The sequence below is a fragment of the Aspergillus piperis genome, assembly GCF_003184755.1.
Source record: "Aspergillus piperis CBS 112811 unplaced genomic scaffold BO85scaffold_5, whole genome shotgun sequence".
Classification (NCBI taxonomy): Eukaryota; Fungi; Ascomycota; class Eurotiomycetes; order Eurotiales; family Aspergillaceae; genus Aspergillus; species Aspergillus piperis.
Genome location: NW_020291595.1, coordinates 1,418,841 through 1,435,330, shown reverse-complemented (window position 1 = coordinate 1,435,330; position 16,490 = coordinate 1,418,841). Strand labels below are relative to the sequence as shown.

General features: G+C 51.3%; 7 protein-coding genes across 7 annotated transcripts; 1 reads left to right on the top strand and 6 right to left on the bottom strand.

The window, feature by feature from the left end:
• Window positions 1–242: 242 nt before the first annotated feature.
• BO85DRAFT_417532 (cyclopropane-fatty-acyl-phospholipid synthase) lies at window positions 243–2,414 on the bottom strand. Its single transcript, XM_025657777.1, has 4 exons — window positions 2,217–2,414; window positions 1,016–2,139; window positions 843–951; window positions 243–770 (listed from the first exon to the last, which is right to left on the bottom strand). The coding sequence occupies exons 1-4, from the start codon at window positions 2,331–2,333 to the stop codon at window positions 588–590; spliced, it is 1,533 nt and encodes a 510-aa protein (XP_025517834.1). The 5' UTR covers window positions 2,334–2,414; the 3' UTR covers window positions 243–587.
• Window positions 2,415–2,866: 452 nt separating this feature from the next.
• BO85DRAFT_367816 (F1F0 ATP synthase subunit 5) lies at window positions 2,867–3,897 on the bottom strand (the record flags this gene model as incomplete). Its single annotated transcript, XM_025655835.1, has 4 exons — window positions 2,867–2,980; window positions 3,037–3,126; window positions 3,186–3,500; window positions 3,730–3,897. The coding sequence occupies 4 exons, from the start codon at window positions 3,895–3,897 to the stop codon at window positions 2,867–2,869; spliced, it is 687 nt and encodes a 228-aa protein (XP_025517833.1).
• Window positions 3,898–4,331: 434 nt separating this feature from the next.
• BO85DRAFT_367848 (Mob1/phocein family protein) lies at window positions 4,332–5,414 on the bottom strand (the record flags this gene model as incomplete). The annotated part of the gene is made up of 4 exons (XM_025655837.1): window positions 4,332–4,573; window positions 4,665–4,798; window positions 4,858–4,951; window positions 5,021–5,414. The coding sequence occupies 4 exons, from the start codon at window positions 5,412–5,414 to the stop codon at window positions 4,332–4,334; spliced, it is 864 nt and encodes a 287-aa protein (XP_025517832.1).
• BO85DRAFT_253087 (uncharacterized protein) lies at window positions 5,119–6,174 on the bottom strand. The gene is made up of 4 exons (XM_025654951.1): window positions 5,813–6,174; window positions 5,664–5,721; window positions 5,413–5,560; window positions 5,119–5,227 (listed from the first exon to the last, which is right to left on the bottom strand). Exons 1-3 carry the CDS (start codon window positions 6,022–6,024, stop codon window positions 5,480–5,482), a joined length of 351 nt encoding a protein of 116 aa, XP_025517831.1. The 5' UTR covers window positions 6,025–6,174; the 3' UTR covers window positions 5,119–5,227; window positions 5,413–5,479.
• Window positions 6,175–6,325: 151 nt separating this feature from the next.
• On the bottom strand, window positions 6,326–9,338 carry BO85DRAFT_518660 (putative intracellular protein transport protein (Sat1); the record flags this gene model as incomplete). Its single annotated transcript, XM_025664985.1, has 3 exons — window positions 8,388–9,338; window positions 7,257–8,321; window positions 6,326–7,203 (listed from the first exon to the last, which is right to left on the bottom strand). The coding sequence occupies exons 1-3, from the start codon at window positions 8,917–8,919 to the stop codon at window positions 6,326–6,328; spliced, it is 2,475 nt and encodes an 824-aa protein (XP_025517830.1). The 5' UTR covers window positions 8,920–9,338.
• A 140-nt stretch (window positions 9,339–9,478) lies between these two features.
• Window positions 9,479–10,872, bottom strand: rrg9 (mitochondrial ribosome assembly protein RRG9). Its single transcript, XM_025657776.1, has 2 exons — window positions 10,651–10,872; window positions 9,479–10,580 (listed from the first exon to the last, which is right to left on the bottom strand). The coding sequence occupies exon 2, from the start codon at window positions 10,461–10,463 to the stop codon at window positions 9,615–9,617; it is 849 nt and encodes a 282-aa protein (XP_025517829.1). The 5' UTR covers window positions 10,464–10,580; window positions 10,651–10,872; the 3' UTR covers window positions 9,479–9,614.
• Window positions 10,873–11,947: 1,075 nt separating this feature from the next.
• Window positions 11,948–15,838, top strand: BO85DRAFT_253191 (WD40 repeat domain-containing protein). The gene is made up of 4 exons (XM_025654952.1): window positions 11,948–12,845; window positions 12,898–13,169; window positions 13,229–14,056; window positions 14,118–15,838. The coding sequence occupies exons 1-4, from the start codon at window positions 12,309–12,311 to the stop codon at window positions 15,526–15,528; spliced, it is 3,048 nt and encodes a 1,015-aa protein (XP_025517828.1). The 5' UTR covers window positions 11,948–12,308; the 3' UTR covers window positions 15,529–15,838.
• The last annotated feature ends 652 nt before the right edge of the window (window positions 15,839–16,490 follow it).

Sequence of the window (16,490 nt, the reverse complement as noted above, 5' to 3'; positions counted from 1 at the left end):
TATATTCGTTGCAAAGTCACAACATCATGGGCTAAATACCAGCGTATACTCCCTACCACTATGATTGAGCGTCTCAGTTTTGATGACTGCGTTTCCGAAGCACCGGAACTAAAAAAAAAAAAAAAAAAAAAACTACTATTATGAAAACTCCTAAAGTAGTTTCTCAGAGAACCCTCAGTCTATTACCAAGTAGTAGAACTGCCAGTAACTAGGTAGATCTACATCCTATACCAAATCACTATCTCTACCAGAATTGTGCCATTTCATCTAGATATCTATCTAATCATAACAACAAAACTTTCTTCCCATATCCTTGATACATACTAACCCCCATCGCAGGCGCCAACCAACCACATCCAGTAAGTAAACTGATTAGCGCTGCGATAAATCCTGAAATGATAGGTCATAGTGCATAAATCATATCTTTCTATCACATCATATCCAAAGCACTCATCTGTCCCACCATCCACCTCATATTTCATGAACATATTTCATACATAACATAGTAACATTACGTATCCGTCCGATGCCAATTGCATATCAATTGATGATGATCATCATCTCACAGAGACGATTTAAAATCAAGTCTAAGGCAGACGGGACTTGCCCGCCTCCCGGCTCTTAGCGAGAGCACCCATAAGACCGAACTGGCTGGCCAATCCGTTGATACGGTGCGTCGAGTTCAGGTTCTTAACCACCACCATTTGGTAGCAGGTTGCGGAGCCTTGGCGGGAGGCGATGACGGACCAGGCGAGGAAGAGTTCCCAGATCTATTTGTAGTTGAGAATTGGGGGTTAGATGTGCGTTGAGATTAAGAAGTGGAGGGGGAAGGGTATACGCACCCTGTACCATCTGGGACCGTACTTGGCCTTGATGGCCTCGATGTTGCCGACCCAGTTGCGGTACCATCTCCAAAGGGTGCCGGAGTAGTGGACGCCGACGGTGTCGATACTACTCAAAGGTTTTGATGTGAGTGTTTGTTTGGAGGACGGGGGTAGTAGGAATGGTGGCTTACCCCTTGACTTCGAAGCCAGCTCCTTCAAGGCACTTCACGTAGTACCAGAGGGGAGTGGAAGCGTCGGCACCACGGAAGATGTACTTGTTCAGATACAGACCCCAGATGAAATCCTCATACTGCCAAGCCTGTCTCAAACCCGAAAGCTGCACATACATGCATCCATCATCGTTAAGCATGTCATAGCATTGGCGGAAGAATCCAGTAAGCTTGCGAATACCGACGTGCTCGCCCATTTCCAGCTGAGTGATCTTGTCGTACTTCGTGCGGGGGATGTCACGGTAATCCATACAGACAATGCGGCTCTGTTCCTCGGAGATGCCGGCCTTGCGGAGAGCATCGTTACCCCAGGCAGTCTGGTTCTCAGCAATGGTGAGACCGGTCACCTTTGCGCCGTAGTTAAGACTGGCGAACTTGGCAAGGGTACCCCAGCCGCAGCCAATGTCCAGCATGGTTTCGCCTTCCTTGAGGCCGATCTTCTCGCAAACAACGGCCATCTTGTTATCCTGCAGTTCCTCAAGGGTTTCTTCACGATCGGGGTCGGAGATGATTCCGGAGGTGTAGATCATGCGAGGGCCAAGGAACCAGGCGTAGTGGTCGTTACCCCGGTCGTAGTTGGGACGGATTTGTTCCTCATCCTGGGCCTTGGTGTGGAAGAGCACATCGACGAAGAAGGTGCCGACGATGAACTTGAACAGATCCAAGGTGAAGGCGAAGCTGGCCCAGTCGTGGCGGTATTCCAGGATCTCGAGCACATCGCCATTGAAGTCAACCAGGCCGTCCAGGTACATTTCCGAAAAGGTCTGCATGGGGATCTTGTTGCGTCCGCTCCATTTCGCACGGTCTTCGTCGCGCTTGAAGGTAATGTAGTGCTCAACGGGGCGGCCGGGGAGCTTGACTTTCTCGTTGGTGCGGGGGCTGAAGGTCGAGGTGTAGGTCCAGAAGGCCACGAGGACAGGGAGAACGGTTACGAGAGTGAAGAAGATGAAGGTTTTCTTTCCACCACCGAGCAGGTAGGTCAGAAGCCCGGGGACTCCGATGATGGCGCCGCCCAACAGGAGGTTGGAGAAGCTCTCATTTCCAGGACCATCTGCTGGCAGGGGAGGATTGTTGATGCTTTTGGCCTTTGAGAAGAAGTCGTCAGCACGGTTTTGGACAGCTTGGCAATACGCCAGCAATGGGGATGGAGGAATTGACTGACATTGGTCAGGGCGATTCCACAGCTCTCGCCGGTTTCAAACTTGGGAGGAGCTTGGGCGGGAGTTTCGATCCATTGGATGTCGTCGGACAGCTCGACATCTTTAGATTTGGTCGTCATGGTCAATTGATACCCTGGTCACGGGTTATCTTGGTTGGGGGACTGGGGACGAGGAGAGGAAGAAAGGACATCTGAAGGGAGGACACTTGTTTCATAAGTTAGGATGCCGCGTCGATCGTCCCGTGCCGTGTCCCCAGTTGCCCGCGGGCCCCGAACACAACCAAATTGATTCCCCCTTCAAAGCGCATTTTATTAATTATATTTTTTTCGTAGCTGCTGCATAGATTTACTCATTGGTCGGATAGTTTGAATGTTAATTAGATAGTACAGTAGCTTACAAATATTATTCAGCTGTCAAACTACTAGTGAGAACCCGCACATTATTCTGCCAAAACGGGTGATATAAAAACTCAATTCTGTCTATTCGACTCCAGAACTAGAGCTCATGCTAGCAAGAAATATAGAGGATGAATGAGGTAGATCGATTCGGTAGGGGTACAGGGAGTTGATATAAACTAAATATGGAAGCTCAAGAGACGCCTAATGTGAACATGTGCATCCCTCTTGTGTTTTGGGTGGATTCTTTAGGTAATTTACAAAGCGTCGGTGAGGGCCTTGTTGAGCTTGGCAATCTTGGAGGAGACGCTGAGGTCGATGGTGCGGTCACCGATCTCAACAACCAGACCGCCGACGAGCTCGGGGTCGACCTGTTTTCAACATATGAGTATACATAGCGTAAATCGGGATATTATGGATCATGTACCTTGGTGACAACCTTGAGCTTCTTGCCCTGGCTGAACTCGGACTTGGAAACGGCCTTCTCGAGACGGTTGACAGTCTTGGTGTCGAGCTCCTGTTTCCCAACAATCAGTATAAAGCCCCACAATATAAAAGCCCGACAGAAGAGAATACCTGAGCACTGGTGATGTTCAGCTCAATCTCACCACGGTGAGCACCCATGAGGGTGGAGAACTTGTCGCAGATACCCTCGAGGAGACCGAGACGGTTGTTCTCAGCCAGAGTAGCGAGGAAGTTCTTGAGGATGTCGCCCTTGTCGGCACCGGCAACCTTCTGCAGCTCCTGGACGATCTGCTGCTTGTCGGCGACGGTGAGGGTAGGGGCGGAGAGGATGGTGGTCAGCTTGCGGTCGGCCTTGAGGGTCTGACCGAGGCTGGCGAGAGCCTTGGAGGTCTGGTCGAGGCTGGCGGACTTGGCAGAGGCAGTGAACTATACAGAGAAACGAAAACGATCGGTTAGCCAGGGAGCTTTCCTGAAGTTGTCCAGTTCTGTGATCAAGAGGTTGCTAGAACGTGGGAATCTCTGTTTTTGTTTTCTTAGGTCTCCCGTCCGCCTTTTCCCCCTCTTTCGTGTTTCTTCCTTTCTTCCGTGCCATTGATTCAAGGGAACCTCAGAGCCACGACTAGCAACCAACGGGTAGGAACATGGTATCGCATACCAGAGCGGTGGCATAGGTGCCGTCAACACCGAACAGGGAGACAGGAGGCTTGACATCCTGGGCCGGGGTGGCATAGGTCCTCAGACCGTTGACGGCGGCAGTGCGAGGCACGGAGAACTGCTGGGCGGTGGCACGGAGGCCGGCACGGGCGACGCGAACGGAGAACATGGTGATCTGGAGACGGAGACCTCGAGGGAGAGAGGAGGAGAGATTAGATGCGAGACGGACGGGGCGTCGGGGAGGGGATTGAGCGAGCAGCAACGGGCTGGTGGTTCGTCGTGCTTTGGGATGGACGGGCGACGTCCAACTTCTGCCGGCTAGCGGTCACGTGAGATCCCGCACACGCCGGGTTTTCGGCTATCCACTACTGCGAGTGACTTGATCCTTGAAGATCTTATCGTGATTGCGGTGCTATATATGGGAACAATTCTCCAGTCTTCATTCCTTTATTCGTTCTCAAAATGCAAAATACAGCCGCACACGCTATGTAACGCCAGACTGCCTCTACGAGTGAAATGCGCCCTCCCGAATGCCAACACCCGAAACGCCATCCTCTCAACCTCTTTCTTCATGGTCGTCTAGCCATTCGACCGATCTCATCTCTAGTCACTGCGCAGCATGCTATCCACAAGATCTCCCAACGGACCCCAGAAATCCTTGCCGCTGGCCAGACGGTGCTCGTCAATGAAGAGCACGTAATGCTTGAAGCTGGTATTTAGATGAGGCTCCAGTCCGAGATGGACCACAACCGGGTAGTGGTGGCAGTAAATGTGCGCATACACGCGATACATCCGCTTAAAGATCTGGCGCACGAGGCTCGGGAACACCTTGGGGAAGGGGACACCTGTGAGGTAGAAAGTTGTATTAGCGCCTGCTCACTGCACTCGTAGTTTGCGTAGTCTGCTCTCAAGGCACTCTCTCAAGGTGTGACTTACCAAGCCTGCTGGGGAAAATCTGTTCGTTGTCGATACTGCTTTGTACCCAACTCATCAGATGTTCGATATATTCTGGGGCCGACATCTTCGTCGGTCGCTTGTAATTTTCCGAATCTTGCCAGAGATATTCGAATCTGGACATCCATCGTCAGCTCTGCATTGCCATGACCAGGTATCGGGGATAGCTCCATACTCATCAGTTGCCTTCATTTCCGGACATGATTGCGGAGAACAGAATTCTGTGATCGCGCCATAGAGCAAGTTGATTTGGTTGTAGAAGTCGACCACTGTTGCACGTTGGACCAAACCGTTAGCTTTGATGATACAGTTGCTGCAAGCCTCCAGAGTATATTTACCATTAACTGCAAGCCACTCGTTTAAATCCTCGCCTTCTGGAAGCTTCACGGCCTTCCGCAAGCTTCCACTTCCCAGGGTTGCTTCTGCGAACTGTCTCAGTTGATAGCTAGTGGTGCCCTTGGCTGCCGACCGCGGCTTGAAGGGAGCTCGGGTCCGAGCGTTGCTGGGAGGTGTCAGTCCAGCGGGATCATATTTCAGGGCGCGTACTGCCGGGGATAGATATGAGGGGGGCTCAGAGAAGGGACCAGGGAAAGTTTGGACGGTGCCATAGCAAACTGAAGGGGAGATGATGGACGGAGAGGATGGGAGCGAAGGTTGGGGAGAAGATGAGGATGGCGGGGCAGGCTGTCCAACATCGGACGAAGCAGTAACAGAAAGGATGGGGACAGACATGGTTGTGATGAAGGATGCCATCTCCTTGCGAATTTCTTTTCTTTCCTTTTGGTTCCTCCCTTCAGTCAAATACAAAGCCACGGGCGCTTTTCCGGTGTTCGTGGTCGAAACGAGGTGTTGTGTAGAGTTCCGTTGGAAGAATGCGCCTGCATGCCGATGCCAACCAAGTCAGCGCCTGTCAGTCACGTTTACGGGCTCAACAGTGAGGAAATCTGGGAAAAAGCGATTCTCCATGCCTTAATGTCTTACCTCTTTAGGGATATTTGAATAGTAGCACGCGCCGATGAGGGGGGAGCAATAGACCGGCCGGCGGAATGAGTGGAGGGACAAGAGGGTAGTAGGAGGCGAAAGTTGGAGAGTATCAGCGATGGAGCCGCTCTGACCAAGTACAGACAGGCGCGACAACAACCTCAGGAAATGAAAACAAGGCACACGGAACACACACACACACACGACTGCAAAGGAGGGGCGATGAAGGGCGATCTATATCGATCGCATTTCCGGCCTGCCTTCTCCACGATCCCACAAGCGGAACCTCCCCCAAGGACCGGATCCATGGGTGCTGCAGCGTCCAGGGTGGCAATCGCCCCGTCCGTTGCCCCGGCGACATCAGCCAGCCGCAAGGAAACCGGCCCTTTATTAGTACATCGTCAAGGTTGTAGTGGATATTGAGGTTCTTCAATTTTATTACGTAGGTAGGCTGCCACTTGATGGCACAAATTGTTGGAATTGTGAAAAAATATATATTAGATGGTACCTAGGAGTCTTCAAGTCTGCTGTGGCCGTCGTATTCGCCGTCATAGCAAAACAAAACCCTCCGCCGGGTCGGTGAACTATTCAGAAGACGACTGACTGATGGAACAAATAGATTTGGCTTGTTAATGAATGCGCCAAGCTATCCCAGACATGAGTCATATAGAGTATCCTTCATTCTCCTCGGGCAATCGCTCCCGGACTGTCTCTCCGTAAATCGTGATAGGGATGGCGATTTCGAACGATTCGCAGCCCAAGTTCTCTAACGCGGACATGATGCGCCCGCGATCGTCTTCCGATACGGTTTCGAGCAGCCGCGCTCCCGAAGGAGCTGAACCATCGTGGATACTGCTAGTGACAAACTCGAACCGTAATTCCCACTCATGATTAACCCCCGTGGTTATGACGGTCGGCGTCGCCGATACCGGAACCGCCGGACTGAAAACAACGCGCGTTGCATACAGGGTATTTTCGAAATAGGAAGCATGGATCTTTCGAGTCGCACGGCGGATGCTGGCGTTTGATCGCACGGCTAGATGTCCTGCAACTCTCTCTGAACTTTCTAACGTCGCCCGCAGGGCGTAGCAGGGAAGTGCCGCGTCTGCAAAGTTGACGGTGGCGATGATGGTTTCGCCTAGCCTGTGCGCCGGACGGTTGAGTACCACGACAGCAATTCGGCGCCCGTCTCGGGCAATCTCAAACCGGTTAGGACTGCGCGAGGAACCAAGCGCCTGGTTGCTTCGCAGAATGGCAAGATCAATAGCGTCCTTGCAAGTGAGGTGCCCCGTAGATGTGTCTCGACTTGCGCGCTTCTCGGGCGTTGCTTCGGGCGGTTGCAGCGAATTCTGGCGTGCACTCTGCTCCAGGATGTCATCCACATACGACAAGAAGTCTGGGGCTGACGTCCACGTCGGCCCACTGATGCTTTTGGGCTTGGCTGCCGGCGGCGGGGTAGGGCCAACCTTCTGCACTCGCGCCTCGTCGCGAAGGAGTACATACGGGCTCATCAGGTCGTGACCCATTATCTCGCCATGGCCTATTGAAGAGATTAGTGACAGTTCGCTACCAAAGGAACCACGACAAGCTCACCATTGACGCCGCTGAACACACGGAAGGGTATGCTGATACGGTTGACCCGTTGGGGTTCATGATGGCCACTCGGCCGCTGTGTACCAATGACGAGGTTGTAAGAGATCTTGATAGCTTTCCCCTTATGGCTGGCTGGAAGACCCGATGGCAGGGTAAACGCAAAGGAGTAAGACTGCTCTTCTCCCGGTGCCAGTCGTAGGTCCACGAAGAGAAGGGACTGGGTAGTAGACAGCAATGGTATGGACTTCGAAGACGAAACTCCTCGCATATCTCGTAGGCCATCCAACTCATTATTGGAGAGTAAACCGCTCAGAGACTCTTCGATTGCATTCCATTTGAAGGCGCCCCAGAAACCGCCGCCTTTGCGATTCTTATCGCTGTTCATAGCCGGTTTCCCGCTGTTCATAGCCGGTTTCCCGCTGTTCATACCCGGCGCAGACCCTGCACCACCGACAACACCTTTTCGCTTTACTTCCTCGAAATGTGACTGATGAATCAGTGAACCGTCAACAGTGAAAGATGCACTGATCTGGGCATAGCCCATGAGGAGAGTCTGGCTCTTGGTCATTACTCCCGGAGACTCAATACTCGACATGTGTCGCGCGTGACGAGGGATATTCTGGCGCGGCATCGCCATTGAGTAGTTGGTGTACTCGGATTGCAGAGTTTCTGAAGAATTGTCGCTGACACAGTTATACTCGTTGCTGCTTCTATGACTACCGGTGAGGCTGGAGGTCGACATGATCCTGGTGAGTTGAGGCAAATGGCCCGGGGCAGCTAATGTGGCCGATTCCCTTCCATTGGGCTTTGTTTGTCCAGGACCCTCTTCGAAGGGTGTTGCGAGAGGTGATAGAGTAGGGCGAGATTGTGTATCAGTCCCTGGCGAAGGTGGAAACTTGAACTCGATAGGTGGCAATTGAGGCCGACGCGCAGGTGTACGAGGTGTCTCGAATGAGGGCTGGGAAGTAGGTCCTCCTACATCATCGATGTCTATTCGTGGGTTTCCAGGAGACGAAGTGACCGGGGACTCCGGGGGTGGAAAGCCACGGTACGTGTTGCGTCCTGCTAGCAATTGACTGTAGTCAGCCTGATGATCGATCAATCCCCGATCGCGCTATTCATTGAAGGTACCTTTTGCAAACGATTCCTCATAGAACTCATTCCTCCTCGGAAGAACCTGTAGACTCGCAGCGCGCCCATGGCCCCTAACCGGCCTCGATCGACTGAACTGTGAAGATGTTCTGGGAGTCGGCTCTCCTGTTGTTTCGCTATCGATAGAAAGAATAGATACTGAGCGTTTGTGCTTTCCACCAGCAGGTGGACCGCTGCGAGGGGTGGACGGGGGCGGAAAGCTGTGAGAACCGATCAACGGTGAGCTCACTGATGAGGACGGGCGATGCGACGGGCTCTTCTTGGATACGCTAGAGTATGAGCGGCGGTGTGGACTGAAGAAGAATTTCTGAGGTGACCTGAGCGAAAACAGTGACTCCGAATGTGAGCTGGTAGCTCGCGATGGATGTCTCTGATGCGAGGACTGCCCCCCGTTCCGGGGTTCTCCGTTCGTCTCCGCAACGTTCTTGAAGGTAATGATACATTCCACATCTTCCCCGGCGAATATCGTTTGATCCTTCCATTTCACGAAAACCTGGATGTCTGAGGGCATGGCGACGATCGCAAGGCCACCATGTGGGCGGGTGACCGCAGACAAGAATCACGAAGGTCCGGGGTAGATGGCGGGTACCAGCCGCCACCAGAACGAGGGCTTGAAGTAAAGATTGGCAAATATGATACACTGAGAGAAAGGGTAATCAACGCCAGCTAGGGCATACCATTAAATCGTGTAAGCCATAATCGTTGGAGGATGTGGAGGGAGGAAGGACACAGAGCGGGTGCCATAACGTTCTTGTCGGGGTGAGGACGCGCTGGTGGTGGTTGGTGGTGCACTACGGCCGACGGGAGGGAATTGCAATCCCATGACGAACCACGTAGAGAAGCTGTGCCCCTCGACATATGATAGATATGCTGTCGGACTCCCGGTTAGGATCTTCTTCCAGTCCGGAGAAAAGCAAAGTTGATCTATACCCATTGTCTAGTTCCGGCTGGGGGATCTCTTTATCCCCGCAAATCACTTTCACTTTTGTGAAACTGTATGTTACAAATGACGGCACTCCTGGCCATACAACCTCGGATCGGAGGACTTGAGAAAGCTTTCGGAGAACAAAGAAAAGAAGCAATTTCTCCACAAATTCAATCCACAACGCCTCTTCTATGCTATTTGATATAAACAAGATAGGTAGCTCGTATAGTACACGTGATAATATACATGGTGACTGCCAGTACAGGCCCGTCCATCATTACTTAAGCCTTTCCCCCTTTCTTCTGGTTATTGCCATAGAGCAGTTGCTTTGCGTCTGTCAGATCTCGGGTGCGCTTCGTACTTGGTCGTAGGCCGAGTTCCGATAAATGGCCCCAAATTCGATCATGTCGCTTCTCCCATCTCTTCCGCCGGTCTTCGATTTCGGTCTCAGAAGGCCTCCATTTGCTCTTCAATATCCGCCGAATAGCCTCCGGTGAGACCTTGAATTCTTCTGCAAGAACCGGTGTAGTAAACTTTTCCGGTGCGACCGCGTGAAGGTGCCGAATACCCTCCAGCGCATCGGGAGAAAGCTTCTTTGGAGGGTTCCATCCCTCTTTAAATTTCTCTTTCAGGGCTTGTTTATGAATCTGCCATTTCTCCGGTTTCTTCTGGGCCATGGGATTGGAAGGAGGTTCTTCAAGGCGTGAACGTTTCTTCGATCGAGACGATTTGGTAGGCTTCTTATCGGTGAATCTATCGGAGGTAGGTGTCTCAGTTATGGAGTCCACATGGCTGGTTTTGGATCCATCCACTTCTGGCGATGCATTTGCTTCGGTCGAGGCAGATGGTTTATTTTCTGAATTTTCCAGCGGCGCGGTATTAGGAGCTGAGGCGGCAGAGGAGGAGTCATGTGCTGATAGATATGGCGCGGATTGGCAAAGCTGAGGTTTGATAGAGGCGCTGAAGTTCCGTCGTTGCGTTTTGCATCTGCTATGAGAAAGAGGCGCTATGCAGAGGATTCTCCGAGATGCGGGACCCTGATGGAGGTCCGAGGCGATTTCTGAACGGAGAGCATTTCGCAAGACGTTTGGGAGGGAGAGTCTGAGGGATGAAGCGCAGACACCTGCCATAGTAAAGGCTTAACAGAACAAAGTTCCTTGAAAGAAAGAGAGAGATGGAAGCTGGGGAAATTCTCCCGGACACTAAGAGACTTGACTTGCAACTGCAGAGAGACTTCTGGAAGAGGCCTAGAACAATTAGAGCCTGAGGCATAAAGATCATGTGACCCAGTATTCAAGCCCCAGAGAGGAAGCAGACCTGTCAAAGTAGAAGGAGCGGTGGAGAGAAGCAAGCCTGGAAAGACCAGTCAGTTGCCCTAATAAGTAATAATTATCTCACTGAAGAGCATGAACAGTTGCAGAGCGGAGATTAGTCGCTCTACCCATTTGGAAGCCATATCGAAGTTGGCCCGATACGATATAACGCTCCACTCATCTATTAATATTAATTGTACGCACGAGGATGGCTGTTGAGAGACTGGACAAATATTCAAGATCTAAATGTCTAGATGTCTCTAATAATTCGATTCCATTCTTTACCCGGGTAAGGGGCTAATTGGTGCAAATTGAAGGCATACACCGTAATATCCCGCTTAATCACGATTGGCCTAAAAGCCAAGGCTACCCAAGCCGGTTGTCTGCCTTAATCTCCAGCTCTTTGTCCCCTTGTGCCGCACTAGTCGGCGTGCCATACAGCATGTAACAAGTACAACTTTCGTTAGTGCCAAAGGTTACGGACCGGATTGTAACCTGAATATTATCCTCTCCTTGACAGTTGCGGTACAAATCGGCTATTTATTGAATATGTTTCAGATAATATTTTCTCCTTCTTTCCACTACCGACTGATAACAGTCCACGCATGGCAGTGGGAAGAAGGATGAATTGGCTGTGTCATGGACGATGATTACTCGCGACAAGTCAAAAGAACCCAGAAGGATTAGCAGATCCCCACCGAGCCGGGGCCACTTGATGCCCTGTGAGGAGGTCGATCAAGCCTCTCAACTTTCATTCCCAATCTCGCCGGGAGGTTGGCCCGATCACTGGGCAAGACATAATGGGAGGAGACACATACACAAAGTGGGAAGACGTTGGTGTGGTGGTGGGAGTAACCACCATCTCACCTTCTTATCCCACAGCCGTGACTGGCAGCATCTCTCGCTTCTTCTCCCCACCGGATCAGGGATGATCGTCTAGGATCTTGGATCAGCTCGACGGGATCTTTCAAGTGCCCCCGAATTTAGCTTTCCCGAAGCTAAACACGACTAGAAGCAGCCCAGCGCCAAGGGTTCGTCCATCATTTTTCGGCTCTCCGCCCGTGGAATGTTATGGTTGTGGTGGTGCTGATGGTGGTCAAGCTGGGAGCTGTGTGTTTATCTAGCTCACCTCGCCCACATTCTGCCTTTTGCTTCGTCAAGGCCTCAATCATCCCTTCCCTACATTCTCTTCTCTCCCTCGCTCCTTTCTCTTGACCATCTGACCTAGTCATTCATTTAGAGCCATTGTTTTTATTTTGATTCCTGCCCCCCCTCCTTCGCCGGTCCTTTCGTCCTTCTCCCCGATCTCCGCCGCCTTTTCATTCTGTCTTCACACCAGCCTCTTCGCCGCCATCCACGCACAAGAAGAAAAAGAAAAATCATATACGGAGAACGAAAAAGGACTTTGCTGTCGACACCGAATTCCTCGTCCCTCCCGACCGAAAAGTTCCGTCGCTCATAAGCAAGGCTCCTCGATATTCCACACTTTCTCCTTCCTCGCTTGACCTGCAGCTCTTTCCCCGAAACCAGGGCCGTTGAGAGCCATACAGTATTTTCTGTCGGAAGCAGGCATAAAAAAGACATACAAGCCCCCAGCCCACCAATGCGTTCGAAATCCTGTCGACTGAAAGATCGTAATCCCTCGTGAATGAAGCCGACGCAATGACGACCAACTCGTTGAGCGCAAAGAGCAGGCCCGCTTCATCGCTTCGCATCACTCCTTCGAATTCTCCAATCCTGAGACCACCAACGCGCTCTTCCATACACAAAGCACCGTCTCATCAGACAGCCTTGTCCCTGCGGACAGTACTCGGAACAACCACAACCACCCCCCATGGATTCTCGAATCATGAGCAAAGCAGGTCTTTCGCCCTCTGTGCAGGCTCAGTGGCGGTACTGGTCGAATTGGATGACAAGGACTGTGTAAATCAACGCTTTTTTAGGGCACGGCCCTCGGCAGCCAGTGTGAATCCAGTTACATCGTTCTACCACCAATCCACGCCACCTACAACGCCTGACAGTCGAGCAAAATTCTCTTCAAGCCTGAGGTCGACCGCCCACAGCAATGCTTACAATGGCTCTCCATGCCATGATACGGCTGATCCCGGTAGTCCTCGTGGTTGGTCTTCCCGCGAGAGAGTTAAGGCGGTTACGTGTACCGCAATCAGCCCTAATGGGGAGTTCCTCGCAGTAGGAGAAGTAAGCCAGGTAACCCTTGTGCCGCCGTCAACAATGCACTGACTTCTGCTAGACTGGTTATAGCCCCCGAATCATGATCTTCTCAACAGCGAAAGACACATCTTCGGAAATTCCACTTTCGATCCTTACGGAGCATACATTTGGTGTGCGTGGCCTGGCCTTCAGTCCAGATTCACAGTATCTAGCGACGCTCGGTGATGTGAATGATGGATTTCTTTTCGTATGGACCATCAACCCGAAGTCTGGTTCGGCAAAACTTCACTCAACCAACAAGTGCACTTCCCATGTCCGTGACATGTGTTGGATGGGTCAGACATTAATCACGTACGTCCTAGCGGTGTATGCTATATGTTGAGTGGGATATCAACTAACCCGTGTTTTAGTGTGGGAGTCCGACATGTGAAAGTTTGGAGACTTCCAGATGCAAGGCCTGGCTCCCCTCGGTCTCGCCTTACTGTGGAGGTCCCAAGCAGCTCCCCGAGTCAGATTCCCAAAGCATTTTCGGGACGAAATTGTTTACTGGGTTCGCTGGCCGAAAGCACCTTCTCTAGCGTAGCAAGCTTTTCCGATCGAGAGTCAGTCGTAGGCACCGATACGGGGGCTTTATGCTTGGTGGATGATAGTGAGGGATCCCAGAAATTATCCGTCGTTCAATACCTGGATTTTGGCATAACTTCCTTGGCGGTCGACTGGCACCGCTCTTGTGTTTGGGTTGGCGGAAGGGGCGGACAAATTCAATCTTTCAGTTTCGAGAAGATACGCTCATCGGCCGCTCCCCTGTCTCCCACACTTTCTGGCAGATCATCAGCAGAGCAGGCGCTCAAGGGCCCTGCAATAATCTGCATCGGTTCTCTGGGGTCTCGTGTGGTAGCGGTGGACGCGACTAATGCTATCGAAATACATCCGGGCGACGAATTGGGCGACGAAGTCGACCAGAGAACCCCTCAGACCATGGTCTCCGCTCACAGAGATGCGGTGCTTGGGATACGTGGACTCAAAACTCCGAACCAGTATGAAGCTACTTTCTTCACATGGTCTCGCAAGGGCAGCGTGAAGTTTTGGGACTCCCGAGGGAAGTGCAAGGATTCGCGTGCAATCGTTCTTGAACACCCCCCTGGCTGTGATGAGGACATTTCCAATGAGTTGAAAGTAGTACGAGCTACGGATGAGATTGACCTGTTTGTCTCGGGTGATAAATTCGGTGTCCTAAGGTACGTTGCCGTTGTCTGTTAGCGATCAAGATCATCGTTTTTGCTGACTAGAGCAACACAGGATGCTGCTAGGCTCCTCATGGGAGCCCTTACACGAGGTCCGAGCCCATGGAGGAGAAATCACTGACATTGCTCTGCATACAACACCGGATACGTGCTTGATCGCCAGCTGTGGACGTGACCGCATGGTCCAGCTATTCGAGAGAAGCAATAACAAATTTGAGTTAATCCAAACTATGGATGACCACGTTGGGGCCGTAAACCAGCTCCTCTTCCTTGACAACGGAGAGAAGCTCCTTTCGTCATCTGCCGATCGTACCATTCTCATTAGAGACCGTGTTAGCCGTGAGGTCAATGGCACGCCGATTGTTGCTTACTTGATCACCAGGGTGATCACGATGAAGGCATCCCCAGTGTCCATGACTCTTTCTACAGACACGGATGTCCTTGTCGTATCTACTGCTGATCGATGTATTCAACAATATGACCTCACTACCGGTCGTCAGATCACGTCCTTCCGAGCTATAGATTCAGATGGAAATGATACAGTTGTCATGAACTCTTTGACCGTGACTTCTGATATCTCAAAGCAGAGTTTCTCAAAGCTACTCTTCGGTGTCTCAACCACAGACAAGTCGATACGTGTATACGACTTGGAACGTGGCGTGCTTCTCTCAGCTGAATTTGGGCACACGGAAGGCATGAGTGATGCTTGCCTACTTGCAAATCAGTCCAATGACTCCACCCAGTCAGACGACCGGATACTCATCAGCTCCGGCCTTGATGGGCTTGTTATGATCTGGGGAGTATCCGTGCTTCCCCAATCATCATCAGAGCCCTTGCCAGTCCTACATAAAGACGATGATGCTCCTGTGAAGGAATTGACACTTGCTAAACCCCCTCTACGCAAGGTTTTGTCTAAAACTGAGCTTGCCGGGCTCCAACGACAGGAAAATATTGCTGTCACCCCCACTCCTGCTCGCGGCCATTCTCCGACTTTCTTACGGAAACTTTCCAAGTTCTCGCTGTCTCCCGCAAAGCACGGGAATACACCACCGCCCACTACGCCCTCGGCGACATCGAATCGTCGCTCCCCCACCTCTAGCGCTTGCCGAGACAAGTCACACCCTACATCCCCCTCTTTGCATACTTCAAAGACCGCAAGCGCAAGGAAGGCTGGCAGTAGTCGAGGCGAATCCCGCCGTTCCTCTCTTGACATTCGTGCTCGAGCCAGACTTTCCGGGAAAAGCGATTTTGGGAGCCTCAACACGTCCACAGAACAAGTGTGTCGTACATTGAAAGCTTACAGGAAGAAGCTCAATGGATCAGTGGGAAATATTCATGCCCAGAAGGAGCTCGAGAGAGAGCTGAACCTAACTCTACGGGCTCTCAACCTTCGAAGTAACAGCAGCGAGAGCGCGGAGACTGAGACTGAAAGCAGCGGAAAGGAGAATGAAAAAGCCCTTGCATGATGCGTTCAAGAGATCCATATATACACCCTGCCAGATACTGTCATCGGTTGTACGCTCGAAAGAGACGCCGAAGGCTTCATCAGGCCTGACGCTTCATCCGGATAGGGTGAGCTAAAAATGGCGGATCCACTGACGCCTGCCTTCGTTCACTCATTCATATCTTCTCGACCTTCGTTCTTTTCTTTCTTCGACTTACTTTCTTTTTTATATGCCCTGCCTTCTTCGTAAGATCTAGGGAATCCAGTGCAATCCTTATAGACATCATTTGTTATCATGCGAGGGGTCTGCTTGGGTATGATTTCATCTCATTTGCGCATTGCGGGTGTTGGATATTCTGCTTCCATCCTCTTGCATGATATTCGGGGCGCGGGAAGTTCAAGGAGTTTGGGGCGCATGATTTCCAATTCTTAATCCGAGCCTTCGCTTGCAAGCTGACCCAGTCTGTCCTCACTGAACGTTCATTGTCTCACCACGCGAGGTGTTCTCTTGAACCGCCATTGCACCATTGCCCTCTCAAAGATTCCTGCTCTTCACTGTATCTGTTCATTTTCAAGATTTTCATGTGCCTTTCTTTTTTACCTATCCCGAATCCTTATTCATTGTTCGGATCTACCTACCTTCTAAATGATACCCAAACATTGTCGCTCTTTGCGACAGAAGACTGTACTCTTCTGACCCTTATTTAAATGCCGTGTTGAACTTTTATCCAATGACAATATTGATATGGCTCTGCAGTGCCCTTGAGATAATTTGCTGACATTCACCGCCAGCCCTCGCAAAACTCCCAGTCGCCTCATTCTAAACAATAGCACTATTATAGATAGAAGATCCGAATAGAGAAATAGTTCCCAATCTATCATCTTCTACTACTGTTGTCTACCGTACAGTGAGCAGGATTACCGATAATGACCATAGTACTATCTAGTTGCATCTTCCGAGCAGTATGGAGATGGTAGCTACTA